The sequence below is a fragment of the Gouania willdenowi genome, chromosome 5 (assembly GCF_900634775.1).
Source record: "Gouania willdenowi chromosome 5, fGouWil2.1, whole genome shotgun sequence".
Lineage (NCBI taxonomy): Eukaryota > Metazoa > Chordata > Actinopteri > Blenniiformes > Gobiesocidae > Gouania > Gouania willdenowi.
The window spans coordinates 24,021,837-24,039,271 of NC_041048.1; the positions used below are offsets into that span (position 1 = coordinate 24,021,837).

At 39.1% G+C, this 17,435-nt stretch overlaps 2 protein-coding genes across 3 annotated transcripts; both read right to left on the reverse strand.

The window, feature by feature from the left end:
* Positions 1-2,261: 2,261 nt before the first annotated feature.
* Positions 2,262-7,031, reverse strand: rabif (RAB interacting factor). Its single transcript, XM_028446744.1, has 3 exons — positions 6,909-7,031; positions 6,572-6,724; positions 2,262-2,765 (listed from the first exon to the last, which is right to left on the reverse strand). The coding sequence occupies exons 2-3, from the start codon at positions 6,701-6,703 to the stop codon at positions 2,517-2,519; spliced, it is 381 nt and encodes a 126-aa protein (XP_028302545.1). The 5' UTR covers positions 6,704-6,724; positions 6,909-7,031; the 3' UTR covers positions 2,262-2,516.
* A 1,374-nt stretch (positions 7,032-8,405) lies between these two features.
* Positions 8,406-16,612, reverse strand: adipor1a (adiponectin receptor 1a). 2 transcript variants are annotated; one of them, XM_028446741.1, is made up of 8 exons: positions 16,518-16,612; positions 14,177-14,388; positions 13,972-14,088; positions 11,330-11,501; positions 10,975-11,161; positions 10,700-10,887; positions 10,431-10,624; positions 8,406-10,134 (listed from the first exon to the last, which is right to left on the reverse strand). In XM_028446741.1, the coding sequence occupies exons 2-8, from the start codon at positions 14,321-14,323 to the stop codon at positions 10,006-10,008; spliced, it is 1,134 nt and encodes a 377-aa protein (XP_028302542.1). In that variant the 5' UTR covers positions 14,324-14,388; positions 16,518-16,612; the 3' UTR covers positions 8,406-10,005. The 2 variants fall into 2 exon arrangements, with proteins under 2 accessions (XP_028302542.1, XP_028302543.1); XM_028446742.1 differs by having other exon boundaries at positions 16,426-16,568.
* Positions 16,613-17,435: the final 823 nt, after the last annotated feature.

The window sequence follows — 17,435 nt, forward strand, 5'->3', positions numbered from 1 at the left end:
GACCTTCACAGCCTTGCATGGCCGGGCTCCCTGCTACATTAGAGACTTGTTGTGTCCTTTTAGCCCCTCTCGGAGGCTGGGGTCTCTGGATCAGAACCTGCTCATGGTCCCTCGGACTCATTTCAGGACCAGAGGAGATCGCTCCTTCCAGGCCGTCGCGCCGACGTTCTGGAATGATCTTCCGCCTTCCTTGCGCGCACTTGTTTTTAAGAGCAAACTGATTGTTTCAGAAAGCGTTTTAATTCCACTGGATTAAGGGTTGTTTTATGACCGTCATATTTTGTGACTGTAAATGTACTTTGTATTTTTATTGTAATTCTGTGAAGCACCTTGTGACTTCCAGTCTGTGAAAGGTGCTATACAAATAAACATTACTTACTTACATGCTCTAGATAAATTAGCCGATTAAAATTCCTTATGCTCACATTAACTGGAGAAAAAAAAAATCACTTTTCATCAGCTCATTTCATGTCATTCTTTTTAAGGCTTTATTATTATTTACTATTTGCTATTCAATAAAAATAAAAGTTCATGCATTTTGATGAGTTTTACACATTCCGTCTTTGTTTGCGTCAAACATTTGTCCAGAATAAATGTGAAAAAAGTAAAGCTGACAAAATCCATTAGTCGAACTAGTTTTTTAGCCCATATGTAATTGGAAAACTGATATTACCTTACAGTAAATCATTAAGTAGGAAAAAAAGGTAGCCTCGTAGCATAACGAGAGATTCATGGTTTGTTTTCCAAATTTGACTAAAAACATGACTCAGGCAATAGTGCTATGAGGTCAGCAATATCTTCTGTCTGATCAGATGTTGGAGTTTAGCTAAATATCAGATATAAAGGAGGCATATCTTAGGTCTGCATGAGTTTGTTTCCCTGAGCATGCTAATCCTAATAAGCAGAAGATACAGATCAGACTGGGGAGTGTGGGATTTTCAACCTTTTTAATGTGTGATAAAAATAAAAATACGGACTGCTGCAGATAAAAATATGATGTCAAAGAGTATCTTTAAAAACATCACTATGGAAACAAGGTTATATGATGGGAATGAAAGCAATGCAGTCCTGTCACTGAACAGTTACTGATACTTGCAAAGAGTGGGATTGATTGGATTTGAACCATTGGGAGTTGATCAATGAAACAAAGAATTCCCTGCCAGAACCTTGTTTAGAATATTGTGAAGAGAATAGAATAACGTACATTTTAAACTAATGAGAATCTCTACCAAGTAATTATGGCACATTGTGACTATAGGTTTCACTAATTCTCTCCAGGTAACTGAAACCCATTCACATCTGTTGGTGTTAAAGGTGCAGTCAGTAACTCTTATAAAAGCGACTTTTTGACATATTTGCTGAAGCTGTCACTATGTAAGGACAGCTTTACATCAAACTAGTAGTTTGTATGAAAAAAACAGATTAATTGAGCTCCTCCTGCTGCTCAGCCTTTGGCAGATTGCCAGAATGCACCGCGACCGAGCAAAAAGAACCACTCAGAGCTAGGATTGTGTTTGAAGGACTGTCTGACAGCTGTTGCTCACAGGCCCCACCCCTTTCGGGTGGCTGGAGCACCGTCTTTTTGACAGTGTATGGTCTGGAGGGGTAGAAGATGGAATTGGAAACTTTCCTGCAAAAAAGGTAATTACTGCTGCTTGATTTACATTGTGTTTGATTTGTAATTGTTACACTAGAACTCTGTAGTGCATGTGTTGTTTGTGTGCGCGCTCAGCGTGGGCTGCTGTGAGTGACACTGTTGTTGCTGCTGCTGGTAGATTGGTGTGTGTCCATTTAGAGAGAAGCGTTGCAGTAATATGCTTTTAACAGTGCATATTATATTACTGTGATGTCGCTGTCGGGCTAACGTTAGCTTGTTAGCTTCACTGAGAGAGGGACTTTAGAGGCAGGGCAAAAGAGCAGCGGAGAGGGAGGGATCTGAAAGTTGCGGACCGCACCTTTAAGCAAACTTTAAAAAATCTTATATTTCATAATCAGACTTTTTAAAATTTATTTTACAAATTCAGCCATGTAAATACCAAAAAAAGTACATAACTTAGTTAGTAATCGTCTAATTAATCATTTTTAAAGAAAGGTCCTTTTGATTTTAAAAGCATACAAGTTGCAGCTCAGTGAAAGTTCTTAGTTAATTAAGCAAAAAAAAAAAAAAACAGAATAAAAATAAAACACACACGCTTGTTGGAGAGATTTGCTACAGCTAAACAAATATTCTTTTGTAAATGAGTGGTTTTTGACAATGTAAATAAGTGGGTAAACATTTATTATGTTTCTATTATAGTTCTAGTTAGAGTTTTACAAATGTATGGAAGGATAAAAAAAAAACTGAGATGTGTTTACACGGATACCAAATGTGGCGCTGGAGTTGGTCACATGTATGTAACTTTGCCTGTTTGTTCCTTAATGTTCCACAGCATTCTTTGACTGTGCAGCCACACTTTGACCAGCCCATGTACCCCGAGGCTGGAGGCCGGTATCATGGGCCCACGTATGCATCAGCATTATGCATGATCCACTCTGTCCAAGGCAACGTAGTAACTCGTCTTGTCATCCAAACAATGCCATCCAATAGGTCCGATCTCGCAATCTGCACAGATGAGGAATTTAATCCTCCCCACATTGTTGGTGAAGCCCACGTTCTCAAAGACAAACATGTCGCCCACTAACCAGTGGGCATTCAGAGTGTCACCGTCCACTGAACCCTCTGTGCTGCTGAGACCACTTTTTTTCCGCATGGACGGCAGGAACAGCTGGCGAGAGCAAAAACAGTGATTAGTTTCAAAAAGCATACAAAGGAACAAAATACGTTCTTATAACTATGTATTGGTGGAACAGCTAAAGAAAGCAGTGAAAACCAGACTGCGTCCGAATAGTCCCTCCTATCTCCTTTCCTATCCACTGTTCCTTCAGTGTTTAAGTGGTGGCCATGATAAAGAACGTCCAAGTTCTCTTTAAGCTCAGAAAAGGAGGCTCAATGCTTCCTTTTTTACCTCCTTTAGCCTAGGAAACATTGATGCATCCTTTACCAAAGGAGACGAGATAATGCTGGTAGCCTCTTTTCCTTTGATTTACTTTCTGATCAAAATCTCTGATATAAACAGTCCATTCAGACTCTGCTCCAGCACTTCTAAGAAACGGGTCAATTTTCTCATACCTACTGATATCATATCAAATCAATATTGGTACCGGCCAATACTCAAAAGTAAGGGTGTGCCAAAATATTGATATGATATATCGCGAAGTTTCATCTAGCGGTACGTTTTTAAAAAATTATTTTTCCCCCCCTTATTACACATGTTAAGCATAGGGCCCTATAAAATCCACTTTAACGGAATCGCGGAAGGAATCAAATGGACAGAATCTGCATGAAATGTGTCACGGTGAGGTTTATATGGGGAAGTGTTTCTGGGGAGCACTCATTAGGTGCACCGCCCTCCCTCTCCCTCTTGGCTGCATTAAACACCGCCTAAACCACCTGAAACCCCGTCTAAACTTCCAAAAAACTACGCAAATCATCATTGACTGCTAAAATCAGAGCCGACTAGTCCCTGCTTAACTTTGCTGTGCTTGTAAAACTCCATCCGTTTCTCGTCAAGCGCTGAGTCACTCTGAGCAGCAGCACCTTTTAGGATCTGAAAAGCTCTCCGATCCCGACCTCTGACCTGTCACTGCCTTCATGGAAGCTATATCTAAGTTGCCAAAGCCATACTAACAATTCAATTAGTTAACTAACCCTAACACCCCTTCTCATTAATTTAATTTAGTTTAGTTTTATTTTATTTATTTATTATTTTGTTTTGTTTTTCTTCTTTACTTCTGTGCAGATACCAACCAACGAGAGTGCACATCATCTGCACGATATTTGTGGATTGGTCTCTTCCAAGTTCAGCGGACTTGGAAGAGACCAAGTCCGCTGGTCTAACAACTACGCCGTTGTGGAGTTGCCTTCTCAGGTGTGGTGCACAAAGAAGCGTTCCTTTGCCTTGTGGAATCACAGGAGCTGATCCTTTTTTTAACGAGGCACATGGTCTGTTGAAAAAGCGTTTCTTTGAACGAGAACCTAGATCAAGCCCTGAGGAGCCCACCAACGTGGGACTTTTGTTCTTCCTTTGCTTTGTTTATAAGCCAGGCCCGTGGAAGGCTTATAGCTCGGTGGAGGGTGGACATAACTTAATATGTAAGGAATGTTCAGAGCTGGTCCTTTTGGGCCCCTGATCCTGCAAGTTTCAGATGTGATCCTGCTCCAACGCAGCTGAGAGGCTTGTTAACAGACACCTCATCAGATTCAGAAGTGTTGGAGCAGGGTGAGAAATCTAAGAGCTGCTGGGTTAGTGACGAAGGTTAAAAAATAAAAAATAAACTATTTTCCATTGAATTACCTGCTATTAAATCATAAAACCCGAAAAATCAATTATTTAATACATCTTTTCTGTGTAATGCAGTGCAGTGGACTACATTCTTAATGCAAACTAGAGCTGTGCGATATGAACCAAAACTCATATCGCTATATTTTTCCTCAAAATAACTATTTTTATTTCAAATGAAGTCTGACCAGAAAGACAATTCTGAGTTAAATTTGATGATCCAAATGCCGCACTTGCACATTTACTAACCAACAGCTGCACAATATGTGCCACTTTAGTATTTTGTCCTGTAAAGGACAGCAGGTGTGAGTGAATTCTATAGTGTGGCTTGTTTAGGGGAAGGTCTGGGTTAGAACGCACCAATCAATCCATCAAACTGTGCTTTTTATGCTGTTCTGTGAAGCAGTGACTCATAAAATGAGGTATAAAACCTAAATACATCAGACATGCAACAATTCTCAACCACGTGAGTTAATAAACCAATCACAATGCGCTAAAGTTCGGCGATGCTGAGAACATTATTTTCCTTTAGCATGGTTAGCCACAGTCTTTAAAGTCAGCGGTGTGGGAACATTTCATTTCCCGCAGTCTGATGACATGGAAGACAAAACGGTGAATAAAAACTGCGTGTCTGTAAACAATGTTTTACTCGTATCACCTATTTAAATGGAAACACAACATGACTTCATATCTCCCAGTGCCTTCGTTCAGACATACTCACATACACAAAAATAACAAAGGCAGTAGGTGTTCTTCGCCAGGGATTTACAGCTGTTTACAGTGGTTGGAGATGTGGGCTTCATTCTCTTTTAAATATGCTGGATCCATGTTACAAAATAAATGGCCACTTTAAGTTTATTACAGGTATATTTATTAAACGAAGTGCCTACTCAAACAAAACGTATCAATAGACCCCGGCACTACTGATACGGAAACATATGTTTTCCGGACCATTTCTACACATGTATTTTCACTGTGGCCGAGTGGTCTACGGCACCTGACTCAATGATCCTTCCTTCCACTAATGTGGGTTCGAATCCCGCTTTAGACATACATATTTTTTTCATTTTAACATATCTAACACGGCGAGTTCCACGGGCGACCGTGACTCAGGTGGTAGTGGGTGGTCTTCTGATTGAGAGGTTGGGGGTTCGATCCCAGTACCTGACTATGTGTTGAACTGTCCTTGGGCAAGACACTGAACCCTAAGTTGCTCCCAGTGGTCAACTAGCGCCTTGCATGGCAGTCCTGTCCCACTGGTGTGTGAATGTGAGAGTGAATGGGTGAATGAGACTGCTTCAGTGTGGTGATAAAGCGCTATATAAAATCAAGTCCATTTACCATTTACCATTAAAAATATATGTACGAAAAAGAAAAAAAAAAAATATTTTAGGGTATTTCCTGGGTTAGGGTTTAGGTAGCTAAAATAAAACTGGCGGAACTTTAGGTCACGTGGTGTACCTATCACGTCACTTACACTGGCCAATGAGGGGCACTGCGTATGCATAGACTGGTAGTCTATTCATACGTTTCCATATGAATAGCCACGGCCTTCTATTATGGCAGTGGCTATCCGTACGGTTGCTGTATCAATATACCAACATTCTATCCGTGCACAGTGCCCCTATTTGGCCAGTTTAGGTCACATGATAGGTCATTCATTGGTCAGGGTGACTAAGACCCAAACCCTAAAAATTGTTGCGATATGGGGTTATAACCTAGCCCTAAACCTAACCCTAAGACGCTACGTATGTGTACTTTGGTAACCGTACCAATAGCACAGGGGGTTGTCCGTACAGTAACCGTACAAATAGACACTTTCAAGTATTATTTACATTTCACAGCATTAGAGCTCTTGAGAATCTCTTCCATATTTAAGTAAACGTGAGACTGTAACCTATTTGAAAATAGAACTGAATTGCAAATCGAATCAGGCCTTTGTGAAATTAATTGAATTGATCCCCAAACACCTATAGTATAGGTTAATGGATACGCCTGTAATAAGTAGAGCCAACCACAATAGCCCAAGGGGCAGAGTTTACATGTTCTCCTGAAGCAGTGTGGGTTGAGTATTTCCTTTCACAGTAGAAAACATGTACTCTGCCTTAACGCCACTTATTCTCAAGTATTCGATAAAGAAGACATGCTGTGGAAATGATTAGTTGTGAGTGATAATGAGAACACAGTCTCACCTCCTTCTCTGCTAACACGGCCGTCCCAGGACTCAACACCTTGGAGCCGCAGCGCTGACACAGGACCCACTTGCTGTTCTTTCCGTCTTCAGAAACCAGGTCTGACCGGTCCACACTCCCCTCGCCGTCCATCGTGGACCCGATGGAGGACACCTGCAGGGACGCACAGACACCCACGGTGACCCCAGTACACTGCCAAACCACAGACTGGTGTATTCTATTCACCGTGAAACATGACATGGTTTAATGGTTACTAATGACGCTCACAACACACACCAGCTTTACTAACTCTATAATAAAGCTGACGCACCTCTTCAATAATGCGTATAACACGTACCTAAACGTTGGAATGAAGACAAGAATGAATACTGAAGTTAAACTCCTAGACGGATTCGTTAGCCTAAGCTAAGCTAAGCTAGCACAGCCATAGCGCAGCAGCGGAACGGAAATCCCTCCGTACAGAAACAAGAGGATGTGATCTAGTTCCGGTGTTTCAGGGTCCTACTCTGGCCATAATATCTATTAATTCAATTTCATTCAATTCAAAACAGCTTCATTGGCATGAGAAAAAGGGTTACATTGCCAAAGCAAGTGTGAGAACCATGTACACACGAAAAGATTAAATATTATAAAATAGCTACATTTGTGCAAAACAATAATATTAAAATAAAATAATAGGCTTTCATTATATATATACATACAGTACATGTACACAAACATCTACATACGGTATGTATATATTCATGCATGCATGGGCAGACTATCTATACAGTATATCCATAAATGTAATGGGACTGTAGGGTCTATGGGGGCTGGAGGTTGTTAAGCATTCCTTTTCCTGTCACCTATTATCTCACTGCATTTGGTCTTTAATAATAATAATATTAATAATAATAATAATAAAGAAAGATCACTCTCCCTCTTTGTTTCATTATCTGCCAAATATATATGACAATTGAAGTAAATATATTGTTAGTTCTGAGGAAGACTGAAAGTTGGCAGTAGAAACATGTCAGGAGATCAAATTTCCTGGGAAAAAAGTTGTCTGAATAAATGAAACCTTAACATATTGTTTATTTTATTGTTGACTGTGCATTTTAATATTCGTATTGATTTTTAAACTGTTAAATGTAAAGCACATTGACTTGCCTTATGTATGAAATGCACTATACAAACACATTTGCCTTGCCTTTGCATCTGACCTGATTATTTGTGCCACAGATTCAAAGTTGTGCCTTTGTATGCATATTTGGGATGCAATTGGCTCTCACCCAACATTGCTCCAGTAAGGAGCCCAGTTTTAAATATTTGACACAATGCTTGAAACCAGCTGGAAAAAGCCATCTGGTGCACAAATGTGCTTAAATACCCACATTAAAAAAAAGAAAAAAATGAAGAGATCCACTTTCTTTTCACACGATCTGAACATTTGTTTATTCCCCCAAAACCCTAAACTTGGTCACATGCCACAATCTAGTTTCAAATTTTCACAAATTCTGATCTTACAATTTTAATGACCATATGAATTCACACTCGCAACAAACACTAAACACTTCAGATCTTTGAACTTTACTGAAAATAAAGTCACAATTTCAAAATAAATGTCAGCAAATGCATACAGTCCTATTAAAAGCCGAAATATAAAGGATAAAAAAAAATCCCACATTATATCTTATATGACAGACATCAGAATAGACGGTGTATTTATCTTACTTGATCCCTGATAGAACGTTCAAGTTCATTAGAGCTCTGCCCACTCTTTTGGATGTTTTACTTTTCTTGGCTTGTATTGAGTAAGACTTAAAACAACACACCAGACAACAGTGACACTGGGTTTGTACATATGGAAAAAATTTATTACAACAATTTTCCAAGATTACCATTAATAAATTATATGGTTCACATTTCAGTGAAATGTGGGATTCATCACTTTCTACACAGGACAAAATACAAAGTCGAGAATAAACATATTAGGTGTTGTAATCAAGCATGAATAAGTTCATCGAGAAAAATGAGTCTTAAACCGCCATTCTTACAACCTAGCAATGGATTCACAAGTTCAACAATGATTCTATCGTGTGTTTGTGTGTGTGGCAAAGAAAACACAAGAAGACAACATCTGGAAAATTGTATCGCTCGCATGACTGTTAAGATAGGCCATTTCATCCAAAAACATTTCCATTGGCCTAAGGCACAGGAATACTAAAGTTTTCTATATATATTTACACACACACACACACTTGAAACCTCAAAAGGTGATTTAAAGATTTGAATCTAATAGTATGTACTAAGGTGCTTTTGATATTTACACCTCCCCCTGGATCTGAAGTCTGACATAAGTTAACAAAAACAACAGTATCTCACCTATTCAGATCTGTACATTGTGCAAAGACCAGAAGGTATAACCTTTAAAATTCAACAGGGAAAAGTTGAACTCTTGAGGTTCATGAAGTTAGGGCACTTTTTTTTTTTTTTTTAATCCCCAAGTATTTTCAGGATTCCAGTCCAAACTCAAGTTAGCTGCTCCATGTCTGCACAACCCTGACACAGTTGTTTTTTTTTTGTTTAATTCATGCCAATCAGAAGACTTATAATCATTGTTCATTCACAATTTTTTGTATAAAATTCACACAGAAAAACACTCGACCTCATCAAATAATGATTGTGTCTTTCAGCTGCACCTTCAGCTCATTTCCCCAATACTTTAGCTTTTTGATTACCATATAAGGGACTAACAACATGTCTCGCAGGGACAAAGTGTATTATTTAACAAACTAAAGCAAAGGCTTTTGCTTCATCTGCAGTTTAGAACAGATGTTAACAGTTTCCTTCTAGTTTATTGCTGAGCAGGTATCACTGTGTTTCTCACCTGTGTGAGTCGTTACAGTACAAAAGGACTTCCAAACACATGTACAAGTTTATCTTCTTTCCATGTGTGCCTATAATTGTGTGTCTTATATCATCTCAGCACCTTACTGATGCAGATTGACTCGACACAAAACCTTTAATCAACACTACATTCGTCATTCGATCTGCAAGGTTTACAGTATGTACGCCGTGCTACAGCCTGTCACACGCTCTGCTCCCTCTGGTGTGGTTGAGCTTCTTTTAACAGGAGATTAAGATCAGGAATAAAACAAGTCTGGATAAGATACGTTACTTTCCGTAATATTACCTGAAAATGATGACCTCAAGCTTTACAATGATTGTAGTCATAATATTTGTCTGTTTTCACCAAAGTAAAATCCTAATCAATGCTACTTTGTTGGAGCAAAAATAAGCCAACAAAAGATTATCCCCCGAAACTCAAACAAGAAGTTAGCAAAGCAAAGCACAGTAGGAGAAATGAGTGATTACATTAAATTCCAGCAGCATTGTGTGTGTCGGAGTGTGTTTGTGGGGCTTTAATAAAGTGTAAGTCACAGTCAAGTCCCTCAGAGGAGAGTGTCATCTGTGCATCCTCCCTCCAGGCCGTAACGAAACTCCTGCAGGTTGGAAACCCCGTAGAAGTGGATGAAGGCGGCAGCCACGACCAGCACGTGGAAAATCTGATGGGAATGGAACTGAAGAAAGGGAGAGGAAGTGCAGCACGTTAGTACCATGAACACAGTACAGAGGTCCAACAGATATAGAGTAACCCAAGGTTTGATACAACTTTGGAGCTTTTTAAATATATTTGTCAGTAGCTGCAGAGATCAGATCAAAAATTTACAATGTTACAAAAATAAAACTGTGCTACAGCCCAAATGATGGCCAGATAAAAATCAATAGCTAATCCAAGTGGTCAAAATGCTAGTACTTGTGTTTTTTTTTGTTGCATTACAGTAAATATAATTCAGTGTAGTAAATAAATACCAACCCAGATGTCACATTTTCCAGGGAAGTAGCGTTCAGGAATCCTGGCTGCATACAAACCGGCACCGGTGATATACATGGCACCCATCAGGTAGAACCAGCCCATCTGTCCAACTGTGGTGGCCTTAACAAAACCCTCCTCGATGGTGAAGTGCATGGTGGGCACAATGCCACTTAGGCCGAGACCCATAAAAACCCCTGAAAGCAGCAGAGGTCTGATCAACTTCAACTCTGTGTATCAAAAACAGCAGAGTCGGCACAGCTGGCGCTCACCTGCTCGTGTAGGTCTGTGACGAGGTGTAGAAAACCGGTCCCACTGGGCAACAACAATGGCTGCGATCCCGAGGACACATACAATGGTGAGGTAGATTAGTCGAGGTTGAGGGGAACAGTAAAAGGAGTAGTACAGCCAGGGCACAAATGAGCCCATGATTAGAAGGGCAATGCCCGAGTAGTCAAGTCTGAGGAGAGAGGGACAAAGTGATGTAAGAAACATTTCTATTGATACATAGGAACTGGTAACATGAAGAGGAAGCATGAAGCCCTACTTGGAAAATGTGCGTGACACTTTCTCCGAGTGGCAGTAGACGGTATGAAAAAGCCAAGAGAAGCTGAGACAGAGCACAGCGCCGAGGAAGAACATCCCAAACACCACTTTCTCCTGCAGTGGAGCCATGAAATACATATTGGGTCGTAGCATGGTTAGCGTGCCCAGACATATGAACAGGATCAACCCTGAAGAAAGAGGGGGGAAAAAAACAACGAAGACTCGCTCACTTTTTGTGCGACTGCATTAAATGTAAAACAAGTTCCATTAATAGAAAGTGCAGAAAAAAAGGTTGATTACGTTAATATACAGTAAGGAAATAATGCTGAATTTTAAGACAGAGTGTCATTGCTCACCTAACAAGTGAGTCCAGATGTTCCCGGTCTCAGTGTGAATTCTGAAGATGCTTCCAAAGCACGCTCGGAAGGAAGGCATTGGGGGCCGGTGACCATGCAGCAGGTAATCGTTGTCCTTCAGCCACTCAGGCAGAACATGAAAAGGAATGACTCTCCAGCGCCCCTCCCAAACCTGAAAAACAAGAACAACTTTGACTCACAGATGCCACATTTACACGATAGTGGAAATATGAAAGAACACTGCAGGAGAAAGATGTGTGTCCTTGCTTTCTTATGTAGATCTCTTTCTGTTTAAATCTATATTCAAGTAGACCATTCTCATTTGTAGCTTTTTAAACATCTTTCACCGAAAAAAGATTTTATCTCAATGTGCATAGGCAGTGAGCATGTTGATATATAAAGATTAGAAACAGTTGTCTTGACATTGTTTCAGAGTCATAAACTACAGATAAAGTGCAGTGATACAATCACAGGTTAAATCCTCGGGTTGTTGTTTATCTTGACCTGCTGTCAAGTGACTCACCTAAACCACAGAATCGCTCTTTCTGTCTTAGATTTCAGCTCAGGAAACTGAAATATTTATGTTAAAGCTAGTGCAGTCCTGGCACAAACTCATTTTTCTTTCTGCTACATTTAAAAATCCAAAGAAAAGAGAAGAACATACTGCCAACAGACGAGCAAGCTTTAATAAAACACAAGTACAGTACCCGTTGGAAGTATGCACTCGTGGGAGCATAAGTACAGTTGTCAATTATGGCCAAATGACAATATATTTGAAGGTCGGATGTACAAAGAGGTGCACCTACTCTGTAGTGTTATAAAGGGGTATATATGCAGTTGCAAAGTAAAATAGCGTGTGCGATTTCCCTGGTTTAATTCTATGGGACATGTGCATGATAAATGTTTTTGTTGTTTTCTTATACTCATTTTTATGTTTTTTTGGTTTGATGTATTTATCTGTAATGTATGTTTTTGCAGTCATGTGTATTTTTGTATCTTTCTGTTGTGTTTTTGTGCATTTTTTGTATAATTATTGTTTTTTGTTGCCATTGTAGTGATTCTGGAGTCATTTGGTGTATTTTGGTATCTTTTTTGGTGTAGTTTTGTGCATTTCAATTGTTATTTTGTGCATTTCAATTGTTATTTTGTGTATTTTTGTATAAATATTTAGTTTTGTGTATTTTGAGTAATTTTCATGTTTGTTGTATTTTTCTGTAATGTATGTTTTTTAGAGTAATTTAGAGTCTTTTTGTATATTTTTATGCATTTCTGTTGTCATTTTGTGTAGTTTTTGTATAAATATTGTTTAGTTTTTTGTTTTATTGTACTCATTTAGTATATTTTTATTTTAATATACATACTGTGTGTGTGTGTCTGTCTACATCCATCTCCTCCGTGCGTTATCTCTCACACACGCGCGCATCTTGCACATTATCCATCGCAGGTTGTTAAGAGAGACACGGAAGTACCACGAAAAATAGATATTGGCTCCACACACGCACGCACGCACACACACCTTGTATTTATAGATAGATGCATTGTTTCTAAATTCGATTTTCTTGGACCTTTTCACTGAGTTCGTCTGGAGGATTTAGAAAACCATTATGCTAACAGAGTCAGTCCATCATAGTCGAAACTGCTCATTTGGATGTTAGTCATGTACTCTCAAACATACAGTGTATGTGTACATGTTAGAGCCAGACACAGATCTGAGGACAAAAACATCAGCATATGTTTGTTTCTACATAATTTGGGGGGAAAAAGTGGAATTTTCAGTAGTGGTTGATGAGAACAACATATATATATACATATATTATAATCAATGAATCAATCAGCGGCGATGGATAATCAAAGATTATTGACCCTTTTAAATAGTTACTTCATACCTGTTTGAACATGAATTAGAATGATTTCATTATTATTGAGAGTACAGCTGTAGCATCAGGTCTCTTCATTTTCTGAACATGAATTATGACCAACTAAATATGTAGAAAAATAAACGCTACCGTGCAAATATGATTCCAAGCCCCGATAAATGCAGGGGGTTGTGTCAGGAAGGCCATCGGATGTGAAAACCTATCCCTTATTAGCCATGCAAATAATCCACTGTGGCGACCCCGGAAGGAATAAGCTTAAAGAAAATCTCAATATTACACATCATATTTTAAATATTTAGTTTAAGATGTACTGTTAAAAGTTGAAAGTGTCTATTTGTACGGTTGCCGTACGGACAACTCCCGGTGCTATTGGTACAGTTACCGAAGAACACGTATGTAGCGTCTTAGGGTTAGGGTTTAACCCAATATACCAACAATTTTTAGGGTTAAGGTTAGGGTAAGGTTTTGTCTTCGTCATGAGACATAAACTGGCCGAATAGGGGCGCGGTGTACGGATCGAATATTGGTATATTGAAACGGCAACGTACAAATAGCCACTGCCTAAAAGTTTGATGCCAAATGAATGAAATGTTCTTTTTTTATTTTCTTAACCTCTTACTTCCTCATAAGGAAACACTTCGTGATCATTCTACTCATTGGCACAAGCTGGAGAACGTAGTCACCAAAGTTAGCTCTAACGCATTTTATGACATCTGCTCAAAGCTCATCAATTTAAGCTATCACCCAGTAAAAAGCCTTGATCACCTTATGTACAAACTCTTCCATCTTCTCCATAGCGTGGTGAGCCTGTAGTGGCAGCGTCAGAACCTCTGCTACATCGTCATCCTCCTCCTCTTCCTCACTGGCCAGCATGGCGGCTCCCTTTAACGTGACAACATGTGCACTTGTATTCACTGCGACAACACAGGGAGTGCATTTCCAAGCAAATTCATTCTGAGCAAAGCTGTACCTCTGGGTGGACACCTTGCGATGCTGCTTGCCGCGCCCCTCCCTCCTCCAGCAGGGGCCCCAACTCCATCAGCTCTACGTCTGGGACATGGTGGTCCTCAGAAATCCGGCAGTCTGCATCACTGGCAGACCCGTTTCGGCCTGACATAAGGAGACTGCCTGATGACCTTCGCACACTATATGCTGCTCCCGACGCTAACGTTCAGTTTTTACCTGCAACCATCACACAAATTATGACATTTAGTGATTAGTGGTATTCTTATCTTGGAACCGACACACACACATGCGTGCACAGACACATACAATCTATTGTTGTGGAACAGTTTAAAAAAAAAAAAGAAAAAAAATGTGTCAATAACACTGTAAACTGGAAGCTGGCCTGTAATCAGCTGAAAACACAAACAATAATGTGACATTAAGAATAACAATAATTTCCTAAATCGAGATGTGAATTAAATAATTGCAATGTCTGGTTAATTTTAAAGACCAGTTTTTTTTTTTAACCCTCTGCTTAGCTACAGGAGAGAGGAATGAATGACACTGAAAACCCAGTACAGAAACAGGATCTGTTCAAAGTAACCCTAACCCCTGCACATGGGGTCAGATCTTCAATGATTTATAATGATTAAAGATCTGTGATTAAACTGGTAAAACAGTCATGGTTAAAGACTTTTTGATAAATACATGTGCATCAGTCCCTCTTGAGAACCTGAACATCTGTGTAGAAGCTTCTCAAACAGGAATGGCTTCTGACATTGAGCTGGCTTTAGATGCATTTTGAAGGATTTTGCATAGAATTAGCATGTTCTTCCTGCGTATGCATGGTTTTCTTCCACAGTCTAAAACGATACGCCACTTGATTAGACGTTAACTTTTTGGTCTGGCTGTAATTGACTGCCTGTGTGTGTGTGTGAGTTAACCATGAGATAGACTGCCAAACCCTACCAGTTCTACTGCTGTGAGTAAGCTGGTTAGGATACCGTGTCCTACAACACCAAAGTGGATAAGCAGGTATAAGGGTGTTTAAGTAATTAAAAATCAGGTCAAAGCCTGAATAAATACAGTAATTACCAAGTTATGGATTAGTGAAAATATCAAATTACCGTAAAATGTTGAAATTAAATACAATTATCCTGTTTAAGTTAAATTATACCCAATGATATGAAAAGAGCAACGTTCAATTACAAACCAAATGATTGTAATTCAGGGGTGACACAGTTCTTATAGTTCATCGCGCACAACATACGTCACATGTAATTTGATCTTGTTACGTCACAATTCTCTCTCTTTTTTTTTTTTAAAGTGCACGCAGAAGTCATATTTAATACCCTTTTTTGTCACAGATAAAGTCTCACATAGAAGTGAATGGACGCAAGACCTAGACTAGATAAAGACAATTAACAGAACAATGTAAACCACATGTCAAAACAGAAGGTGAAAATGATCTAAATGACTAATAGACATCTCAGCCCCTCCAAATTCTCAAATATGATAAAGCTCCACCATTTTTCCTTTGCTTATATGACATCATGGCAGTCTTTTTTCCCCCTCAAATATTTTAAAGAATTTTTTTTTTTTTCCCAGCAATTTTCCTTCCTCAAAATGTTCCCCAAACTAAATACAAATTTGTCAAAATCTAGGAAATTTGAGTGTAGCTCGAACATCAGTAGTAATACATTGACTTACTATGCTCTACACATCATTTATGCGTCAACGTGCAAACTAGGGCATGTTAGTGTTATAACTATTCATGTTCCAGTTTATAATCTGCGGCCCACTAGAGATTAAACTGGTCCATATTTGGACTAAAATGAGTTTGACACCCATGATGTAAACCATAGAATCACTGCAGTAGTTATTGTGCATTGAACTTACGTGTAGTTTAGGTAGCTTTGTTAGTTCAACGAGAAAATATCAAACATCAAAAGTAGGTGAATGAAATCAGCTGGAGCTCAGTTCGTAGACAGTATTTCTCCATTAGGCTTCAGTCAGCTAACAATGACAACGGAGAGACAAGCGGATGTTGACTGTCTATAGCTCGGTGTCAGACGGAACATGGAGTACAGACTGTCAACAAACGCTACCGACAACAACACTTTAACCCCACCAACCAAAAGAAAATGCCGCTGTGCCGCCTCGACACGTCCACGAAGCAGCGTCTGTTTACGGGCTGCTAACGACACCGTGTAGCTGTAGCTAGTAGCGCTGCTGCCTCGAAGCAGGAAACACTGACCGCGTCTACTAACTTACACACAGCGACAGCAACGTCTCCAAAGAGGCCACAAGGTGAGTCAGACGGGCCACATCCACTGAACGACTTAAAGGACACGGACTAAAGTTACCTGGAGAGGAGACGTTCAGACCAGAAGGTGAATTATTTATCAATAGAACGAACACAAGCCTCGACGGAAGCTCAGCTCTGTCCGAGGATAAGAGGTCTGGATTTTTCAAAATAAAGGTATAGTTTAGTAATAGCAGGTTTCAGATTTTCAAAATAAAGCTCCAGAGTGAAAACAACACTAGCAAAAATGAGTAACCGTTTTTTGCATTTGCAGTGCTGTAAAACTCGTCGTTGTCCATAAGGTTACATTGATTTTAAAAATTGTTGACATTTAATCTTAAACACCCAAAACTCATGTAAACAATTCATTCATATTTATCTTGACTAGGCATTATTTTTTATTTTCTTAATCACACATACCTTCCAATTATAACTGTTTGCTAAATTATTCTTACAAATAAGGTCCTGGGGCCTTGAGTTCGACACTTGTGTAAATAAAAGCTGATTTCAGTTTGAGCTATACTGGCACTGGTTCTAAAATAAAGGGATATTTCTCCCTTTATAATTCATGTTCAAACAGCTTATTGATAAACTGGTTGGTCTTTTCTTAAAAAAAAAAAAAAAAAAAAAAAAAAAAGCACATTTAGTAAAACATATGGATAGAAGGCAGCTCGGTTATGTCGTGCAAAATAAACTTTTTAATAGGAAAGTGCATGAAGTGAGCAACACACTTAAATTGACTGTCATTCTGGAAAAAAAGATTCATATTAATCATTCATTTGTGTTGCTTCATAAAACAATTTAAATCTATACCAGTGACACAAACATGACAAAGTAATCAGCTGTGATTTAAAACCTGGTGTGCTCTGCTTAACCTGCTCCTACTTATATGCATAACTTTGTAAACTAAAACCAAGTGAATATCTTGTTACTACAAAGGAATCACATTAAAAACAAAAACAATAAAACTAATCCAAAC